The 16,364-nt window shown below is 44.5% G+C and overlaps 1 protein-coding gene across 1 annotated transcript in view; it reads right to left on the bottom strand.

Annotated features, from left to right (window-relative positions):
- Positions 1-14,809, bottom strand: part of LOC124613651 (proline-rich protein HaeIII subfamily 1-like) — a 48,485-nt gene extending 33,676 nt beyond the window's left edge. Inside the window, exons 1-2 of the mRNA XM_047142365.1 lie at positions 14,680-14,809; positions 11,209-11,624 (exon numbers count right to left, since the gene is read on the bottom strand). Of these exons, the coding sequence (XP_046998321.1) occupies positions 11,209-11,624; positions 14,680-14,809 (546 nt within the window). The remainder of the gene's footprint in view (positions 1-11,208; positions 11,625-14,679) is intronic.
- Between the last annotated feature and the right edge of the window lie 1,555 nt (positions 14,810-16,364).

The following is a 16,364-nucleotide window of genomic DNA, read 5'->3' on the forward strand; positions in this document are numbered from 1 at the left end:
TACTTCTTACATCCTTCTTGCTTTGTTTGTCATGCCTTATTTTGCTTCCAACGTAGAACAGTTACTTCACTGCGGCTACTGTTTGGTACCCGACACTGCGTTAAGTTAAACGCTAATCTCATTTCTACTACTCCTCATTCATCTTTCTCCGGTCTACTACCAGTCCTTCTTATGGGACAATAGAGTGTTCATACCGTTCATCAGGTTCTATAGTTTATTTTCTCTTTCAAAGATGATACCAATGTCAACAGCAGATTTTTTTTATCATTGATATCCCTTCAACCTGAATCGTAATTCCACATCTTAAACTTTATTTTATTTCTTTCGTTGTTTCTTTGATATGCACCTGAGCAGTAGAGAAGTAAGGCTCCATCCCTGCCCTTGCGTACTTTTAAACCGGCCACTTCTCTCTTAGTCTTCCATTCTTTATGTTCCCTCTTCGTTTTTGACGTATTACGTCCGTCTCTCTCTACAGTGTACATATTTTTTTTTTTTTTTTTTGTTGATGAATTCAAACTTCTTGCACCATTGTCGAATGCTTATTCATCTAAAAGTGACTTGATATTTTTTAAGTTCAGCTCCCACTATCAAGCGCAAAGTTAGAACTGTTTTTGTTGCCTTTGACTTTCCTAATACCATTATTCTGGTAAGTACAGTGGCTATACGGGATTCTAAGCTGATAGTGTGATAGTTCTTGCATTTATCTGCCCCTGCATGTATGATAGATACTCTTCCGAAAGTCCGATTGCGTGGATCCAGTCTCATTCATTCTACACATTAATTTGAATAATCGTATGGGTGTTACTCCTCACATGATTTTAAAACTTCCAAAGGAGTTTTAAACATCCCTTTTACACTGTTTGAACAAAAGTCTTACAAAGCTCTATCAAACTATGTTATAACGTGTCTGGATAATTTGAATAAAATTTGTATACGTAATCAGCCTCCAGTGAGACCCTTGACAATGTTCACAAGCTATTTACCGGCGTGGCTGTAAAATTAATCACCGCAGCGCTCAAAAACTCTTTGTACTGTCCCACGAACTTTTATTTAATTCACAGAATGCACTAGCACTTCAGCACCTTCCGACCGCAGAAAGCCGACAATGTATGTACAGTGTTGAATTCAACACCAAGAGACGTATACTCCGTATTACTGTCTGTAATAGGTAACGATTACGTACGTAAATGGTGAGTAGATGTCCTGATTCAATCGGACCTATATTATTCCTTTCAGTACACAATATAATTACGTACATGCAACCCTACGCAATTTCGCATCTGGCTGTCGTATACATAGACAGGTATCGTTAAGACGTTGCATGTACGTGTTTAAATGTAGAATTTCATTCTATACAGTCTCAAGTACGAAAACCAACACATCTCCTTTTCATAGGTATGATAACACCTATAATGTATCCTTTTGTTAATACTTAAATGAAATCATGAAATGGTTTCAGTCTTCCTGCAAAACAACGCTGAGAAATAGATATATCTTAGTGTTTTTTATAACGCGTAAATACCCAGCGTATGGTGAGCTAGCACTGTTGTTACTTATTAACTTGTATGTCACGTCTTACTAACTCTTCGTTCCATTACAACATCAATAAAGCGTGGCTCCTCTCCTTATCTAATATAACGGGGCAACAAAAAATAATTTTTGAATGTTTCGAGCACTTCATGAGGCAGTTCCTACTAAGTGAAAAACAAATATGACAATGAAAAATTTTTTTAGCTCAAGTTTCTATGATATATACAAGGTGGAAGTATTACATATTAACGGATTGAGAGAAAAGAACACATTTTAATTGCATCCATGCTAACAACAATGAAACTGCATTTGATTTTTTTAACTGGTAATTACGTGCTAAGAGTTCTAAATTGCTGGAAAAATACTTCGCAGATGGTCGTGTCTGAAGAGAATCATGTGGGGGCCTAGTGACTTCGTCGTCTTTTAGCTTGCCTCTTGTAATGGAGTTCCGCAGAATCGGTACGCAAAGACCAACAGTAATCCGCAAGCATTACTTCATACCAACGGCTGTGATATCTTTGTTCCATAACAGGAATGTCCTGTGGAATCTCTCACCATGTTCATCACTGACAGCTCCACAACTAGGAGGGAAAAAGTCTGGGTGGGAGTGGAGAAAATGGATCTTAAGGGACATGTTGCATCCAAGGTCACGGTATTTTTGCAGGAGTACTGTCACCAAATTCTTGTAGTTGTCATCTCTTTTGTTGCCTAAAAATCCACGAACAACACCCTTGAAGCCTTCCCAAGCTTCCTTTTCTTTCCCCTCCAAAACTTGGTTAAATGCAGGATCCTTTACAAGTTCTCATATTTGTGGTCCGACAAATATACCTTCCTTAACTTTTGCATCACTTAATTTCGAAAATTTCTCTCTTATGTACTTAAAGGTCCGTCCTTCTCGGTTCATAGCTTTGACAAAGTTCTTCATCAAACCCAGCTTGATATGCAGGGGTGGAAGAAGAACGTCTTTTGGGTCCACAAGAGGCTTGGCTACGACATTTTTCTTGCTAGGGTGAAGATTTTTTGCATGCCAGTCTTCTTTAATATAATGCAATTTCCTATCTCTACTGTCCCACATACATAAGAAGCAGCAATGCTTTGTGTAACCCAGTTGCATTCCTAAGAGTATGGCAATGACTTTTAGGTCACCACAGATTTTCCATTTGTATTCATGATATTTAATTGAGTCCAAGAGAGCTGTCATATTTGCATATGTTCTTTCATATGAACAGCATGACCAACAGGAATAGATGAAAGAAGGTTCCCGTTGTGAAGTAACACAGCTTTCAAACTAAGCTTGGAGGAGTCTATCAGTAGCCTCCATTCAGTTGGATCATGGTTCAAATTCAAAGATTTCATCAAGCCATTAATGTCGCAGCAAACAACAAGATTATTTTTCTTCTCAAAAAAGGGAAGCAGTTCCATGTGACGTTTTCTGTACTGTGAGATTCTCACATCACTTTGGAGAAGATTCCATTGCTGTAGTCGAGACCCAAGAATTTCTGCATTCTCCTTTGACAGGCCAAGGTCTCTAATGAGATCACTCAATTCCGCTTGACTCAGTCTGTGCGGTTTATCATCTTTTCTCTCAAAATCAGGGTCATGGGATGTGGAAGGCTTGTTTGGTTCTTCTTGTTCCACACTGTCTTTATTTTATACTTCAAACATACAATTTTCGGGTGGATTAGGAACTGGTAAATAATCCGAATGTGGAATGGGTCGAATAGCAGATGGAAGAACTGTTCTTCTTTTCTTAATAGACAATTCTGCCTTTATAGGTGGAGTCGGGCAGAATTAGCAGTCATCTGTATGGTTTGTAGGCTCCTGCCAAATCATAGGCACAGCGAAAGCCATAGATCGTTTCTTCTTTTTCAGCCATTCTCACAGTGTAACTGAACATGCGTTGCAACATATATGTGGAGCCCAAGACTTATCCTGATCCCTACTTTCATACCGAAATAATACTGATAGGCAGTCTTTACAAGAGGCGTCAGATTGCGTTTCTGTGAGGAAAATGTTATTTCACCACAAATATAACAAAAGTTATTCACCATATTTACACATTTTTCGTGGCATTTTTACAAATTTTAGACTAAAAAAGCTCTCGCGAACCAGAAATTTTGCATTAATTTGAGTAGAAACTACATGTAATTCACAGCCACAGCAACAGTATCTATGTTTATGACTTACAAACAGCTGAAGAGCATTTGTGTTTTGTTATTTGACAGGTGTGCCAACTCCCAAACAAAAATTGCCCCAAATTTAAAATCTTCACTCTAAAAAATGAAATATCACTTAATCTTCAAAACAAGAGCTAAACTGTCATTTTTATGGTGATTTTTAAATTCAGCAGATGGAAATACATGTAAATTTACTATTTTTAAGCCAGAAACATTTTCATTGTTGCCCAGTGTATTCCGATTACAACATGCGAAGTTTAACAGTAATTGATGTATAGTTTTTTAAAAGCGCAGTTGAACCTCTGCTACATCGTTGACTTGTAGGGACAGTATAATCAACTTTGTTACTGCTCAAGAAAGAGTCTGTTCCCGTTAATTTATAGTTAAAATGCTAAATAACTGGGCTAACCTAGTGATAACAAGTGTTCTTTTGCTTACAGTTTACCGAAATATGGCTAGTCTTCTTTCTTTTGTCATATAAATGTTGCCAGTTCCAAGCAAAGGTCAGGTTAACGACCAAGTCAGGGAAACCATATTAGTCTCCTTCTCATATTTGTCATTTACAAACAACTATTTCTCTCGAGTTCTTTTCCTATTACGAAAATTACAAATATTATTTTATATCCATCACTTATACAAATTAATTATTTCCTCTTTTTATTTCTTCACATCAAATAACACACAAATAATCATTATCTCTGCATTCTCTGCTGAGGACGGCTTTTGTTACGGCCATACTACTTGCCAAATGCCGGTGCCTGTGCTGAGAGACACTGTTCCGGCCGATATGAAACGCTTGTCACCCGGTTTAAGGAAACTATCAGGTGAAAGAAAGAAATTTTTGTACATCTTACAGTCCAATATACTCGTTCGATAAAGAACTGAATCTCTCTTCGTTATCCATCATACGTAATGCGCTACATCATATTAGGCAAAACGCTGAACAATACTTTAAAGAGTTTGCAGACGAAAAAACGCATGTGCGTAAACTTTACTTATGGTTCAGTGTAGCTCATAGATTGCAGTAAATGAAAAGATACCTAGATTTGGTTTCAAATTGAGAGCAGGACGATATCTTATTTCGTCCTTGAGTTATTGGGTTTTATATCCGATGGATCGTCGCTCGTGACACTACCATTCACGCCCTTGCACATAGCGAACCATGTGGTAATAACAATCGTCATATCTCATTAGCGATTCAAAATATCGAAACGAGATTTTGTGCACATGATAGCACGCATTGTATAATGTTGTATAATAAATTCTCGAAACTTTTTTATTCAGCGAGATGTGGAAGTAACTCGACCACAGCCGTGAGAGGTTCCCAGTTTAGACTGCATACATGAATCAATAGCACTGTAGGAAAACCCAGTCATCTTTATACTCTGTTTCACGTATCATTCAAAATATAACTTCTTTCTTTCCTCATGGCTCAAGATTAGAGGAAATTCTGTTTACTTCAAATGAGAAGAGCCGACCAGGTCTTCAGTTTATTGTCAACTGTGAACGAGTGCTAACAAAGCTAATTTCCCGACCCAACAAAGTGAATAAAAAAATCGAACAAAAATCTAGGCACCACCACAATTTCAGGCCTTCAAGCAACACACTCGAATCAAAATTTTACCTCTGCAGGTGTTGGTAAACGTGTCTCACTAACGTTTCCTTAATGAATGGTCACTTGCCACAATATTCTATAACTACACTCCTGGAAATGGAAAAAAGAACACATTGACACCGGTGTGTCAGACCCACCATACTTGCTCCGGACACTGCGAGAGGGCTGTACAAGCAATGATCACACGCACGGCACAGCGGACACACCAGGAACCGCGGTGTTGGCCGTCGAATGGCGCTAGCTGCGCAGCATTTGTGCACCGCCGCCGTCAGTGTCAGCCAGTTTGCCGTGGCATACGGAGCTCCATCGCAGTCTTTAACACTCGTAGCATGCCGCGACGGCGTGGACGTGAACCGTATGTGCAGTTGACGGACTTTGAGCAAGGGTGTATAGTGGGCATGCGGGAGGCCGGGTGGACGTACCGCCGAATTGTTCAACACGTGGGGCGTGAGGTCTCCACAGTACATCGATGTTGTCGCCAGTGGTCGGCGGAAGGTGCACGTGCCCGTCGACCTGGGACCGGACCGCAGCGACGCACGGATGCACGCCAAGACCGTAGGATCCTACGCAGTGCCGTAGGGGACCGCACCGCCACTTTCCAGCAAATTAGGGACACTGTTGCTCCTGGGGTATCGGCGAGGACCATTCGCAACCGTCTCCATGACACTGGGCTACGGTCCCGCACACCGTTAGGCCGTCTTCCGCTCACGCCCCAACATCGTGCAGCCCGCCTCCAGTGGTGTCGCGACAGGCGTGAATGGAGGGACGAATGGAGACGTGTCGTCTTCAGCGATGAGAGTCGCTTCTGCCTTGGTGCCAATGATGGTCGTATGCGTGTTTGGCGCCGTGCAGGTGAGCGCCACAATCAGGACTGCATAAGACCGAGGCACACAGGGCCAACACCCGGCATCATGGTGTGGGGAGCGATCTCCCACACTGGCCGTACACCACTGGTGATCGTCGAGAGGACACTGAATAGTGCACGGTACATCCAAACCGTCATCGAACCCATCGTTCTACCATTCGTAGACCGGCAAGGGAACTTGCTGTTCCAACAGGACAATGCACGTCCGCATGTACCCCGTGCCACCCAACGTGCTCTAGAAGGTGTAAGTCAACTACCCTGGCCAGCAAGATCTCCGGATCTGTCCCCCATTGAGCATGTTTGGGACTGGATGAAGCGTCGTCTCACGCGGTCTGCACGTCCAGCACGAACGCTGGTCCAACTGAGGCGCCAGGTGGAAATGGCATGGCAAGCCGTTCCACAGGACTACATCCAGCATCTCTACGATCGTCTCCATGGGAGAATAGCAGCCTGCATTGCTGCGAAAGGTGGATATACACTGTACTAGTGCCGACATTGTGCATGCTCTGTTGCCTGTGTCTATGTGCCTGTGGTTCTGTCAGTGTGATCATGTGATGTATCTGACCCCAGGAATGTGTCAATAAAGTTTCCCCTTCCTGGGACAATGAATTCACGGTGTTCTTATTTCAATTTCCAGGAGTGTATATGATAACTCAGTGCAAAGATCGCGTTAATGGTTCCTTTACGATACAATTTTTAAACAATTCAGGGAATGAGCTTTGAAAATCCTCAGGCAACGTACGTTGTATGACCAAAGCAAAGTTCTGTTTTAAACCTTCTAGTACCTGTTAAACGAAATATCCTCAGTTGAGTTAATATCTTGCTCAATGCAAATCACCAAACCAATCCCCAAGATAAATGCAGCAGCCACGAAATCACGTCAGAGAGTGCCAAACAGGATCACTAAGAACAAGATACACAACAAATTGGATGGTAGTCTGATAGACACAAATGCTCAAACCAAAATACCAATAATAATTGTTTTGTCAAGATACAGCTCTACCAACAAAACGCTGCTATAATCTAAGAATTCATATATGCCCACTCCCTGTAGACCTCCTCATATTAACAATTCTGTCATACATTTAAAACCAGTTTTGACAATAATAATCGAAACCCGCTCTACCGCATTTTTTACCAGTAGAAAACTCAAGGAGCTACAAAATTTCTTAGTAGTCATTCTCTATATAGCTGACTTACCACACCTCTAACTTGGTACCGGCTATGTCTGGACCCCGGTCACATATGGTGCGTTGGTTCCTAACGGTTACTACTAGTGCAGTGGCTTTTCCAAACAGCATCTCATACGAGCAAACCAGTTGGGTCTTTACCTGTAGTTACTCATACTGTAGGTACTTGGAGTATGCACGACTCTATTTAAAAAGAACAGCACGAAGTAGTCAGAGGGTAGAGGTACGCACGAATGATTTTACGCCCGACAGGTAATGCTGAAGTCAGTAATTCTATGCGTTGGCTGGAATTGCGAGTTAATAAAACACACAGAAATGCAAAATAAAATTAAATGAATTATTTCATAACAAAGGCTCTTTTCTAACGCCAGTAATTAATGCAGACGACAGAGAATTACGTTCAATAATATAAACGTAGGCTTCCGTGGACATTGTCACATTCAATACAGTTTTTCTGGGTTTGTGACCGCACTGTCAATATATATATGTAAAACTGCCGCAGTTTCGGTCCCTGTTGCAAGGTCGCTTGCAACAGGGATCGAAACGTCGGTAGTTTTATATATATTGACAATGCGATCACAAACCCAGAATAATTTTATTGAATGTTGAATAATGTTTATTCAAGAAAGGACTTCTCAAATAAGTGGAAAGAAGTTCTTCGATATTCATTTAAAATATAGATAGAAAATACCGTTATCAAATACAGTAAAATTACGTTGAGAACTTTATGAGAAAATTAGCAAAACCACAAAACTAAATAATCAAATATACGTGAAAACTACGACTATTTTGTTATCATAGTACATGAAATATTCACAACTTCAAAGCAGTTCCGTGTTGCACATGATGGTTTAAAATTATCCCCCACAATACAAAGAAGAGTAACTCATACTCTGTCTATCCTCAGTTCCAGAGCACAAGTGGAAAAGTCCTACCCTGAAGCACATTCAGACCTCTTGGAATATCAAGTCCCTTCAGAAGCTAAAATAGGTAGCAGCTGTTCAGCTCCCAGAATCAAACAGCCTCTATGATCGAATATCACTTGTTACCACTGGCAGGTCTCCATCCTTCCAGAATTCGCGTAATAGAGTGGAAAATCGCTCCCTTCAGCTCTTCATTTGAAGGAGCCCCAGTCCCCACTTGACTCTCGTTGTAATCCACTACTGTTTGCTTTTCCATTGCCTGAATGCTCTCCTCACCAAAAATACATCGTCCTTTCGTTCTACAGACATCATTTGGCTCAACTTAACCACTTCTTGGACTAAACTAGTATATTACAAAAGTATTTAAATAAAGAAATGTTACAAACATTCGATCACACTACGACTATTCACAATAAATAATATAAAAGTTTGTCCACAAATAAATAAGCCAGTGTTCTTGCACACGTGTGCTCATGATAAATGACATCAGATTGTCGTTAAATATTGTTTAAGCAATTATTTAGGCCTGCTTGTCACAAGCACATTTTGGTATTCTTTTACAAAGATGATGTCGGCTAACACATGCGACTAACCACTTCTTAAATTATCTTGATTTTGTATTATCAATTGTAGTCGATATTTAAATTAAGTTACTTGCAAAAGAGTAAACTTCCCGTCAAATAAATACACAAGTATGACAAAATGTGAAGTATTCATACTGTACTCATTTGCTGTGAATTTGTGGAAGACACGACGTTCTGACAAACATTTGCATAATGGAAAGATATATAAAAAACGTAATAAATCAAGAAATAAAATAGATATACATACATAATTTTCAGAGAAGACAGCTGTAGTGCAATACTATGATCTAAGATATCGTATGTTGAAATCGCATGAAGCATTTAATGGTTGTTAATTCAGAGGTTCATTGTGAAAATGCTTATTCGTTGTGAAATATTAACTTCCAATTTTTTGAGACATTGAAATATTGTTGTGTCACTGGATGTGATTCATTTTTCAGAGGTTGCAGATGCACTCAGATTTTCTTCAATACTTGATTGTGTGTTGTTATGTATTCTTGAAGACCCGCAAGAGGCCATCTTTCAGCTTGTTTGGATCTCTGCCATTTCTTGCAACATCGTCTACACAAAGGCTATGGAAGCAACAGTCATCCAAATACCCAGTTTTGGGTTTACCCATTTCCGGCGATGTAGCTCGTCTTTGTACCTTGACTCGCTCGTAGTAGACGCCTAGGGCGTCCTGCGCCCTGAACCCACTAATGCTCAGCTGACCAACAATTTCACCTCGGATCATACAAACTCCAGGAGGCCAAATCGCTCGCCTACATATGCATAACGTTACAATGGCTAGTACCTACTCTGCCCCCAAAGTACCCAGAGCTCAACTGCAACTGCTCATAAGAGCCATGTTAATTCTTTTTGGAGGCATTAAAGCCAACAGAAGTGCAGCGCTACTATCACTTCCGACAAACAGTGTATTACTAAGGACGGCCGGCAGTTCATTTTAGCGGCCAAACTGCTGTGTCCTGAGGTGTCTCTGCCGCTCGAAAGGCTGCTGTAGAAAATCTATATTCGATTTTGCAGCGGCGCTCATTCATTTTACTCTGCAACATATATTTGAAACACAACACATAAGAAAACATTTATAATGGCATATGATAATCACCCTTCTATATGACTGAGCCGTGTATAGACTCGTGCTACACCTTGTGTTTAGATTGCATTGGTTTTCCTTTTCTTCCCCTGACATGTTTGTTTCATATGTTGTCTGTCATTAAGTGGCTGCTTGGTTGTATTCTCCCTCTGCTATCGATATCTGCGTTTTTGCTTCCGGGAAACTGCTATGGAGGAAGTGAGATCATTGACCGGTTGTAACCTCGGGTGGTGGCGCGGAAGAAGGCGCGTTGCGCGCAGAGAGTGTGTGGCGGACGCGGGAGGGCAGTGTGGCTCTCCAGCGTGAAGCAGGCATGGTCGGTTGTACCGAATCGCCACGTGACGCATGTCGGTTGTGTGTAACGAGCGGGTCGGGTTGACGGAAGAGCTCCCCGCGTGTTGGTTGTATACAGAATCGCCCCACGAGCAGTTGCTGTTCATTTCGCCTTGGTGGGACGTTAACAAGCCTCTTTAACTCCTCCGTTTCAACACTGGAGTTTAAAAGGAGACACCTAATTTTGTGGCGGCGTTCGTAGCGACAAACAATTCGCTGTAGGAACGGCTTACGAAGTCACCGCCACACTTTTAATAGCGGGCCGACCGGTCCGCTGGAACAGTGAACAGAAAGATGAAAACCCAAACACTCTGATTAAATAAAAGTCGGTACTTATCTTTATTAACGAAGATACAGAAACACAGTAGTGAACTCCGTGTCTACAGAAATCTGTCTAGTTGGAGTCGGAGCGGCTAGGCCAACGTCGGCTGACGACAAACAACAACTCTGCTGCGATGAACACACAACTGATTAGCAAGTACACAATTCGGTGGCGAGTATACAACTGAGCGGCGAATGCAGAACTGTCCTAGCGCTCGCGACTCCAGCGCTTAAGAAACCAGAAGCCAGCGGTGGCGCGCGCAGACTTGCGGCGATTTCCTGTCTCGCTGGCGCTGCTTATGCGGACAGCGTCCGGACTTTGATGCTGCCAACCTTTTAGCAGCGGGCTCGGGTGGCATTACTGGCTAGGATATAACACTCCTCCCCCCCCAAATCGCCGCACCGTCGTTGAATAATGACGTGGCGAGCGTCGACGGCGGGGGAGGGGTCTGGCCGCAGGCGTAGCAGAAGAGACCGGGGCGGAGACTGTTGTCGGTGGCAGTCCCCGGCCCGCACTCCAGCATTGGCTGCGCGGGGCCTCGGGAAACACCGACTGAAAACCGAGGTCAGGGTGCACGCCTGTGACCACGGGCGCAGCTTCTGGTACTGGACGCGACGGGGCGTCGGGACCCACGAAGGGAGGCAGCGTCTCCTGACGCTGCGTCGACGGCTGCTGAGTGGGTGCCGGACAAGGGGCTGCGGTGTCAGACTCCTTGGGGGTGCCCAAGGAAAGCGGCTGCAGGACAGGCTGCACAGCCACCGCTTGGGAAGGCGGCCCGGCTGAGGGGTCGACGTCCATCAGCTCCGAAGGCGGTGGCGACTGAAGAGGGACCGCAGGCGCCGGAGCGACCACCGGGGGCGCTCCCGGATGAAGCTGCGCGGGAGGCATCAACGGGACGGGCTGTCGGCGTGGTAGCGGCGACGGCTGCTGCTGCTGCCCTGGGGGCGGCAGCGAAGTCGGAAGGCGCGGCTGGAACCCGCCGCGGACCAAATCTGTGGACAAAGAACGAGCGGCAGAATCCGGGCGGCCAGCGCGGCGCAACTGGTTCTGATGCCTCCTGTGCACCCCAGTAGCACCTTGAACAGTATAAAAACCGCGACCCTGGACACTTATCACGGTACCACGTTCCCAACGACGGCGACCGTGATAAACTCTGAAAAAAACGGCGTCATTGCGCTGAAAACGCGTGCGATGCTCAGAAGCGGCGGGTCGATCCGGGGGGTGCAACAACCGTAGTAGGGTGCGATGACGACGGCCGTGGAGAAGCTCCGCAGGCGAAGGGCCGTCGCGTGGCGTGGTCCGGTACGACGAGAGGAACGTGATGAGGGCCTGCTGACGAGAGTGCGTAGCACGAAGGCGGTCCATATGATCCTTGAATGTGCGTACAAAACGTTCCGCTGCACCATTCGATTGAGGGTGGAACGGCGGAGTAAGAACATGGCGAATGCCATTGGCAGAACAAAAACTTTCAAATTCAGCAGAGGTAAATTGTGGACCATTGTCAGACACTAAAACTTCTGGAAGACCCTCAATACAAAAAATTGAAGTCAACGCCTGTATAGTTTGTGCAGACGTTGTAGACTGCATGGGCACAACAAACGGAAAATTACTAAATGCATCTATCACGATGAGCCAACGAGAATGCCAATATGGACCAGCGAAATCAATATGTACTCGCTGCCAGGGACCGGCAGGGCGTGCCCACTCAAAATAGCGTTGAGGCGGAGCAGCTTGGTGTTCGGCACACGTCGAACAATCTGTAGACATCTGCTTATCAATGCCGATCCATGTACAATGACGGCGGGCAAGCTGCTTGGTGCGGACCACCCCCCCAATGACCTTGATGCAACAAGTCGAGGACCTCGGATTGGAGCACTTGGGGAACCACGACACGAAGCTGGTCATTCTCGGTGCGTAACAGCAAAACTCCGTGCGAAACAGACAACAGATGACGTTGCGGATAATAGCGACGAACCACAGGATCCGATATGTCCTTTGCCTTGGACGGCCAACCACGTTGAACAAAACGTGATAGTAAACTCAGATGAGGATCCGTAGCTGTCTCACGTGCCACCTGACGATAATCAATCGGAAAATCCCGGAGGGATTGATGCTCATCGGCGTCAATCTGATGGCAAGAGTCGTCAGAGGAATCGAAGACATCATCCGCAGCAATCGGCAATCTAGAAAGCGCGTCAGCGTTTGCATACTGAGCTGTAGGGCGATACAGTATCTCATACTGGTATTGTGATAACAAAAGAGCCCAACGTTGTAGTCTCTGAGCTGTCCGCTGAGGAACTGGTTTAGACGGATGAAACAGAGACGTCAGGGGCTTGTGATCTGTTACTAAATAGAATGGTCTACCATAGAGGTAGTGATGGAATTTTGTGACACCGAACACAATAGCCAACGCTTCCTTGTCCAATTGGCTATAATTACACTGAGCTTTGTTTAGCAATTTAGATGCGAACGCAATAGGACGTTCGGTGTTACCGACTCGGTGAGACAACACAGCACCGAGGCCGAAAGAAGAGGCATCACAAGCTAACACCAGAGGCTTGTTAGGGTCGTAATGGACCAGACAACGATCATTCAATAAAGCCTCTTTAAGCTGCTGAAAGGCTGATTGGCAATCAGCTGACCACACAAACGGAACATTCTTACGGCGGAGACGATGCAACGGTGCAGCAATCTGTGATGCATTAGGTATAAACCTAATATAATATGTCAATTTGCCAAGAACTGCTTGCAATTCCTGCAGATTGCGAGGGGCGGGCAAATCACGAATAGCTGCTAAATGTGACTGGGAGGGATGAATGCCTTGAGCATTAATAACATGTCCCAGATACTCCATCTCCGTAAGGAAAAATGAACATTTATCGATGTTGCAACGTAGGCCTGCCTGAGACAACACTGTAAACAAACACTCCAAATTACGGAAATGTTCAGCAGGCGTCCGACCGGACACAAAAATATCGTCTAAATAGTTGCAACACGATGGCACATTAGCCGGAAGTTGTGACAAAAAACGCTGAAAAACAGCTGGAGCTGACGCACAACCAAAAGGCAAACGCAGAAAACGGAACAACCCCAACGACGTGTTTATGACAAAATACTGTTGTGATAGCTCGTCGAGGGGCAATTGCAAATATGCTTCACGGAGATCAATTTTGGAAAAGAACCGAGCTTCACCTAACTTATCCATCAGCTCGTCCGGTCTAGGCAAAGGAAAAGAATCAATGACAGTCTGAGGATTAACTGTCGACTTAAAATCAGCACACAAACGTAACTTGCCAGACGGTTTCTTTATAATAACTAAGGGAGAAGCCCACTGGCTCGCTGAAACGGGGTGAATAACACCGTTGTTTTGCCAACGACGAAGTTCATCTGCTACAGGTGCCCGGAGGGCGTGAGGCACTGGACGAGCACGAAAAAATCGAGGCTGAGCATTATCTTTTAACGTAATATGAGCGGCAAAGTTCGCAGCACAACCTAGTTCGTCTTTAAAGATGTCACTGTATTGTTTACACAAATCGGTTATGCTGTCTTGAGGAACAACAACAGAATTAATTTGCAACACATTGTCTTGGATAGACAGGCCAAACAAGTCAAAACAGTCTAATCCGAAAATGTTTACACTGTCTGTAGCGCGGAGCACTGTGAATGAAACTGTTTTTGTATTGCCACGGAATGTGGCTGGCACGCTACATACACCTAACACAGGAATTTGTTCTCCACTATAAGTAGCCAAAGAATGTTTTGCCGCTGAAAGTTTAGGGCGGCCGATAGCCGCATACGTAGCACTATTTATGAGAGTCACAGACGCACCAGTGTCTAATTGAAAATTGAAGGTCTTATCCTGGATGCGTAGCTTCACAAATAGTTTATTACACTGTCTCTGGATCGGTGCAGTGGAGGCGGAAGACACAAAATCAGCGCGTTCAGCGCGTGTTCGCTGCTTACGACAACTCGTGGGTTGGGCGGGTGGAACAACAACTCCCGCTTCACTTGCAGTCTGTACATTACGTTTTACAGCGTTTGAATTACGCTTGGGTCGCATAGCAGAGGGCTGGGTGGGTGGCTTATTGCGAACAAGTTTATTACCCACACGAACCGTGGAAGAGTCTTTAAACGCGACCTTCTGGGCGGGCTGGCTTTGAAGAACATGAATATCCATGGGCTGGGCAGCACTAGAATTGTTCTTGCGTTTACGCAAACAAACAGTCTGGATGTGTCCTTTCCTTTGACAAAAGTGACAAACCGCGTTTCTCAACGGGCAACGTTCACGAGGATGAGCAAGAACACACTTAGGGCAAGACTTAACTCTATCATTTTGCACACGCGGCTGACGAATGTGTTTAACATGACGCGGCCGGCTAGTGTTTACAGTCTGACTCTGCCGGTGGGGCCGCGGGCGTGACATAACTTGCTTAGCACAGGCAATTTGAGAAATACATGGCTGATCTAACTCACACTCAGCATAGTCAAAAGTATCTTGGGCTTCAATGATGTTCATCACAGTCTCTAATGACGGGTCAGGCAACTTTAAGATAGCAGCACGAATACGAGAATCTGCAATGTTTTGAGTAATAGCGTCTCGTAACATGACATCACTGTAGGAAGCTCCACACACACAATTAAATCGGCGCTGACGGGTGAGGCCCCGTAAATCTGTTAACCACTGTTTATTAGATTGATGTGGCAGTTTCTTTAATCTGAAGAACTTGAATCTGGCTGCTGCCACATGAACTCGCGACTCGAAATACTCAGCAAGCTTGTTAACAACAACGTCATAGTCTAAAGCTTCTGGCTTGGATTCCGGGAACAACTTACAAAGTAGTCGATAGACTTCCACGCCTGCAGTGGAAATTAAATAAAGCTGCCGCTCAGTACACGTGATTTTGTAGACTGTCATGTGCGCCTGCAACTGCGCGAAATATTCTCGCCATTCTTCTTTTGATGCATCAAAAGCACGGAAAGGTGGTGCTGCCTGTGTTTGTTCCTTTTGTGTTGGAGGATTAGCCGCTTGTTGGGCGATTGCTTCCACCAGACTTTGTATTTGCTGACTCTGTAACAAGATCAACTGTTGTAATTCGGCAGACATAGTGAACACAAATTAAACCAGCCCCCAAAATTTTATCGCTATAATTAGTATAACCAGAAACAAGTTGAACCAGCCCTGCACACGAGTTCGGAAGCCCTCGTCGCCAGTTTTGTGGCGGCGTTCGTAGCGACAAACAATTCGCTGTAGAAACGGCTTACGAAGTCACCGCCACACTTTTAATAGCGGGCCGACCGGTTCGCTGGAACAGTGAACAGAAAGATGAAAACCCAAACACTCTGATTAAATAAAAGTCGGTACTTATCTTTATTAACGAAGATACAGAAACACAGTAGTGAACTCCGTGTCTACAGAAATCTGTCTAGTTGGAGTCGGAGCGGCTAGGCCAACGTCGGCTGACGACAAACAACAACTCTGCTGAGGTGAACACACAACTGACTAGTAAGTACACAATTCGGTGGCGAGTATACAACTGAGCGGCGAATGCAGAACTGTCCTAGCGCTCGCGACTCCAGCGCTTAAGAAACCAGAAGCCAGCGGTGGCGCGCGCAGACTTGCGGCGATTTCCTGTCTCGCTGGCGCTGCTTATGCGGACAGCGTCCGGACTTTGATGCTGCCAACCTTTTGGCAGCGGGCTCGGGTGGCATTACTGGCTAGGATATAACACCTA

This window comes from Schistocerca americana, chromosome 4, assembly GCF_021461395.2.
Source record: "Schistocerca americana isolate TAMUIC-IGC-003095 chromosome 4, iqSchAmer2.1, whole genome shotgun sequence".
NCBI lineage: Eukaryota > Metazoa > Arthropoda > Insecta > Orthoptera > Acrididae > Schistocerca > Schistocerca americana.